The sequence below is a fragment of the Fomitiporia mediterranea genome, assembly GCF_000271605.1.
Source record: "Fomitiporia mediterranea MF3/22 unplaced genomic scaffold FOMMEscaffold_11, whole genome shotgun sequence".
Taxonomy (NCBI): Eukaryota; Fungi; Basidiomycota; class Agaricomycetes; order Hymenochaetales; family Hymenochaetaceae; genus Fomitiporia; species Fomitiporia mediterranea.
In genome coordinates, this window is record NW_006760396.1 from 690,884 (window position 1) to 696,779 (window position 5,896).

General features: G+C 39.4%; 1 protein-coding gene across 1 annotated transcript; it reads left to right on the forward strand.

Annotated features, from left to right (window-relative positions):
• Positions 1 to 270: 270 nt before the first annotated feature.
• FOMMEDRAFT_160136 (uncharacterized protein) lies at positions 271 to 2,479 on the forward strand (the record flags this gene model as incomplete). The annotated part of the gene is made up of 8 exons (XM_007269978.1): positions 271 to 369; positions 421 to 610; positions 685 to 738; positions 795 to 881; positions 953 to 1,321; positions 1,368 to 1,710; positions 1,764 to 2,364; positions 2,441 to 2,479. 8 exons carry the CDS (start codon positions 271 to 273, stop codon positions 2,477 to 2,479), a joined length of 1,782 nt encoding a protein of 593 aa, XP_007270040.1.
• Positions 2,480 to 5,896: the final 3,417 nt, after the last annotated feature.

Below are 5,896 nucleotides of genomic sequence, written 5' to 3' on the forward strand. Positions count from 1 at the left end.
TATTTAACTATTATTTACACAAGCCACAGAAGGAAAAAATCAACTGATAATCTCAATTCATCAGTTGATTTACATTTCTCGGCACAGGGTCACGAGATCCTATCCCTGTGCCGCAGCAAACTTTCAATCGAAAAAAAAATAGAATTGAGAGGGGCTATTGTTTCTCATCCACCATCATCCGCCATGTCCTCCCCAAGTCTAATCAAGCACCGTTACGTGATCTGCCTGCTAAACAAAAACAATAAAAATGCCGAAACCTGTCCTTTTGTCATGCCGTGTGATGCGGATGTTGATGCTTTGCGGCGAGAAATTTATGGCCATTCGAGCTACAAAGGTGCCCTGGAGCACTCGACGCTAACGCTATACAAGGTCTTTCTCCAACATATCGTATTTTTTGTCATACTGATTATCTACGTGCAGGTCGGCGTGCAGCCTGACAATCTAGATATTGAGCCAACAGAGAATCTTCGTGAACGTGCCTTGGATTGGCTTCGCGAAGATACACCGCGTAATCCAATGCAGCCTGCACGTCGTCTGAGCAAGTATTTCCCTGAGGGACCCACGCCAGAGGATAAGGACATGATAGATATCATTGCTCTGGCTGAATCAAGTACGTATTCTTTTCTCTGCCCGTCCACAATGTTTTGCCGGTTCCTCACAAGTTTGACTAATCTATATATGCAGCGGTCGTTCCGGCCAAACGCTCGCATCCTACTGAAGAACCCTCTGAGGCAGGCAGTACGTTAGGACAAATTTGTTGTTGGCAAGTACGTGATCCTTACATACACTTGAAGGTAGGCGTATTAGAAAGCTTGGGGAAAACGAAGCTATTCTCGGGGAACGTTCGCGTGCCAGTTACAAGGAAGCCCCCGAAGCAGACGGTATGTCAGGACAAATTTGCTGCTGATCCACACATGGTCCTCACACATACCTCAAATTGATTGACTTTTAGACGAGAGAAAACGGCTCGGACAACGAGAACTCGAGCTGAGGCCAGTATGTTTTCCCACAGAAGCAGGGAAAGTCTTTCATAAAGACCCTGGTGCCTTCGGTTGGCAGTTTGAGCCTGTGGATGAGTGGTGGAATTTCTATTTTTTCTGGACCAATCAATCATTCGACACCGAGTTCCGGAAGTCTGTCATCCCTCTTGCCACAAACAAGCAGGATCTTGATGACCCCAACCACAGATTGTCCAATCTCCCAGAAACTTGTGGCTGCCTATACGTTTTACCTTTCTATCAAAGTCTAACAGAGAGAATGTTTAGATTCAGGCGGGAGGATCGAGAGAAAGGCATTGTTCTCTCTGGCCAGCCAGGAACAGGTGTGTACCATTGCCTCCTTTATGAATTGGTACTCATAAGGACTAGGGAAGACAACCTGGCTGTGGTACATGCTCATATGTTGCCTCATGAAGTATGAAAATGTAGTTTTCCATTATCAGGCAGATACACGTTTCTTTTTCGAGGGTCGAGTTTATCGGGCAATGAGGTCGAATGCAAGTTTGATCGAGAAGGGGGTATTTAGTTGGAGCCTGATAGATCTTGATCGACGGGAAGAAGGGCCACCAGAATTTCTCACAGGGAAAGGAGTCCACATCCTTCCCATTCAGGCTGCGTCGCCCAACCCAAAGCGATATTTTCATTGGCTGAAGCAGCGCAACGGGTATGTTTGGGGTATGCCACTGTGGACACTCGATGAAATGATGCAAGGGTGTGTGTCTGTACTTTGACAGTTCAACTAATACAATACTAATTTTACTACAGTTTTAAGGTGCATGAAAAATTCACTCCGTTTATGAGCACACTATATGAGGCACTCAAGTCCGTCAAGGGGGAGGCTGGCAGGCAAGCTTGCACTGTGCTCAGTACTGTCACGCAAGAGGAAAGCAAACCCGCCCGCACCGAATCTGACGATTCTGACGAGAATAAGGCGATGCTTGTTGACAGCTACGCTACTAAAGGAATGAATGTCTTTGTGAAGGAGGACGCTATTAGGAACGCTATGAGGTTTGCGAAGGACGACAAAGGTAATTGGAACAATGCGGAGACGGTGTTCGAATTGCTGGTAAAGGATGCAGTCCATCAATATGGTGAAGCTGTTCGTGATATTACGAGTGCCGTCTTTGACGGGTTCGCACAAGCCGAAGAAAAGTATCAAGCAGCACTCAATTTGGATAAAGCGACTATTGACGCGCTCACAGATGCACTAGCATGTATAGGAACAGAGCGGGCGTCGAATCTAGAGTCTATTTCCCATCGGCTCTTCTCAGTCGAACCAGTCAAAGAAGCTCGCTTATCCAACAAAAATGATACCTTTATCCCAAAGTTCAAGTCCGACCGAATAGGCGAAATATTCATGGAGAAAGTTGGACACTTGCATATTGGTCAAGCCAGGAAGTTTTCCCACCTGTTTGGGATGTTTCCCGAGTCCTCTACACTAGGAGGTTGGATCTTTGAAGCTTACACCCGCCATCTACTAGAATCTGGCAATATTCAACAACGCTTGATCCCTATGCCTTTAGAATATTGTACAGATACACATTGTGTGTATAAAACCCAATTGGATGGAAGCCCAAGAACACTGTTCCCGAATCGCAGGAGAAAGCAGGCCTCTGTCACCTTCCCAAACGGAAAACTAGTGTCAGACGAGGCAGACAACATTGAAGATTGTCTCTGTGTTCCGGCGCCTCGGAACAATCCACTCTTTGATGCATTTTTTGTGGACTTGGACATGACAGACTCTGCTGTTACTAGCACCATATGGATTGTTCAGATGTCTTTATTGGCAACACACGGTGGCTCGTCAGCAGGATATACACATGTTGAATCTATTGTACAGAGTGTCCAAACATGGGCAGAAGTGCTTCTCAAACAGTCTAGGGTACAGCAGCATACAGGCACTGTATCTCAGCCGAAGATTTCCTGCATAGTTAAGTACCTCTATATATGCCCTATGCCTGAACGACGGCATACCTGGCAATTGCCTTGTAAAGGCTGGATAAAGGTAAAAGGGGATGTGTTCTGCTTGCACCTTGAATACTGTGATTATTTACCTTCCTAATATAAAGTATTTTGGAGAATGTAGTAGGAATACCTTTTGTTAATTGATGTTAATGCTTTATGGTAAGAAATTCATGGCCATCCATACTACAGAGATGCCTTAGAACACAAAACTCTGACACTGTACAATGTCTTTCTTCTATGTCTCCTATTCTGTCATTATACTAATGATTAATGTGCAGCCTGACAATCTGAACAGGAAGTCACTCAAAGTGATGCAAAGGATTATGAATCCTTACATGACTTGGAATCAAGGTTCCAGAATTTCACAGACTGTTCTGAACTGTATAAAGTATCTGTAGACATTGTCTTTAAGACTACAGGCTATAAGTATATTATAGCTAATACAGAGACACTACTCAATTTTTGTTCTCTCAGCAATTAGTGTATTACTAAGCAGTTGCATTTGTCTCATATAACATATCTTTACCTGTTCTCCTTACACAATCACTAAGCTAGTTTACAGCAGAGTAATCAATACTATAAACTACTTACTAAAGACTTTCCTGGAATTGATACATACACTTTTGAAATAGACAGTAGCACCATTTGTAGGATTGCCTTTTTCCAATTCACAATAACAACCTATCATTAAAGAAATCAGAAGTTCCTAGACAATCTCTGGATCTCATAGTTAGGTTATTGTTAGTGTTAGGAATGGAAGTTGATTTTCATTGTTCCTAAGGGAATTACACCTAGTGCTAGCTCTAAATACACTCAATTTATTAAAGAACTTGAAATTCCTTAAGTAGAAGGGTTTCCTGTATTGCTTCTGTACAATCTAGAGGATAGTGTTATTAATACAAGAATCATCTCACAATTAGGAGATGGGTTATCAAAGTACATCTCTTCTACTTGATCCTATTGTTTATGTTTGTCACATTCTATCCAGAATAATAATTAACACATCTGGAAGTAGAAAGACTTGACTGTTACTTAAACTCCTAGCTACAAAATAGGGCTTTTATTTCACAACTGTTATTAATCCTGTAAACCTTCAGCTCAGATCTGCCAACATTCACAATACAATATCTGAGTAGATTCCCTAAAGTAAAGGCTTCTGTAAGCATTCTAAGGGTAAATCTAATAACAATCCTACACAGTTAGAACCTATATATTGTTAAAACTGTTAATGTGTTACATGTGTCTTACACTAGATTCTTATAGTGTGTGTTATTATTTTTGAATGGTTCTTGACAACATTATATACTATTTGGAAAGGTAAAGATAACTGTCTTAACAATACTAAGCTATACTAATTGTTATTACAATTGAATCCTTATAGAATTCTAGAATGTAATGTATTTAGGAATCTAGTACAGATCCTTAATAATACTAGTAACAGCTTTGTTATGACTTAGGGATATAACTATGTAAGGTATAGTACAGGTTATAATAATATAAAGAGAGAATGATTATATAAGAGTAAGATGTATTTAGAGTGTGTGAGAAATTACTAAAAATAAATACATAGTTACATATACTCCTTTAATAAGACTAGACAGTCAATTTACAATCAAACTGACTAAGCAGTTTTGTATTAGTAACATTAGCAAATAACAGAAAATAAATTCATTAGACAGATTTAATATAACAAAAAGTTTTAAAGATTATAAGGAAAGAAAATGTTAGACTTTGTTTTTAGAGTATTTATAAAGAAACAAGAAAAATAAATTAAGATACACAAATGAAGTTTGTAACATAGTGTTACAGTTCTCTACTCTTACACCTTCAGTTCTACAGGTTCTACACCCTTCTATACTAGAACTCAGGACTTCTGTCTCTTAAGAGTACTGTCTAAGAACTATATACAGACTGACTCTCTCTATAACTCTTACTACTACCCCTCCTTACTTTATTATTCTATTCCTTTGTCTACCCCTTCATTCTTTGTTTATTCTATAGTCTTTTACCCTTTGTTTATCCCTTCATTCTTTATACCTTTATCTTTAACCTTCCTTTCTTTTATTCTTTATAGCTTATCATTCTTAGTAACTTACTATTCTCTAAGTACTCTTGTATAGTTTAGTATATATAAGTGTACAAGATCAGACTAGTTCTATAGTCTTAATCTTGTCTACTCTAGGTAGTCCTGTACTCTTAGACTTACTCTATATACTCTACTCTTATCTTACTCTCTCTTTCTGTCTGTTCTGTAAGTTCTAACTATGTTCTAGTACTTGTGTTCTGTATTTCTATTGTGTAGAATAGTTGTAGCCTAGGTCCTCTTACTGTTACAGTTCTCTACTCTTGTACCTTCAGTTCTGAGGGTTCTGTACCCTTCTGTACCAGAACTCAGGACTTCTGTCCCTTAGGAGTACTGTCTATAAACTATATGTGTACTAACTCTTACTACTACCCTTCCTTACTTTATCATTCTATTCCTTTAACCACTCCTTCATTCTTTGTTCATTCTATAGTCTCTTACCCTTTGTCCATCCCTTTATTCTTTGTACCTTTATCTTTGACCTTCCTTTCTTTCATTCTTCATAGTTTATTATTCTTAGTAGTTCATACTCCCTAAGTACTCTTGTATAGTTTAGTATATATAGGTATACAAGATCAGACTAGTTCTGTAGTCTTGATCTTGTTTACTCTAGGTAGTTCTGTACTCTTAGGCTTACTCTATATACTCTACTCTTGTCTCACTCTCTCTCTCTGTCTGTTCTGCAAGTTCTGACTATGTTCTAGTACTCACATTCTGTATTTCTGTTGTATAGGATAGTTGTAGTCTGGGTCCTCTTACTAAGCCTTCAGGTCCCCTCTACACTGTTACTAACATTAGATTAAGACTACTCATTACTACCTTACAACTCTCCTACATTTTGAGCATTAGT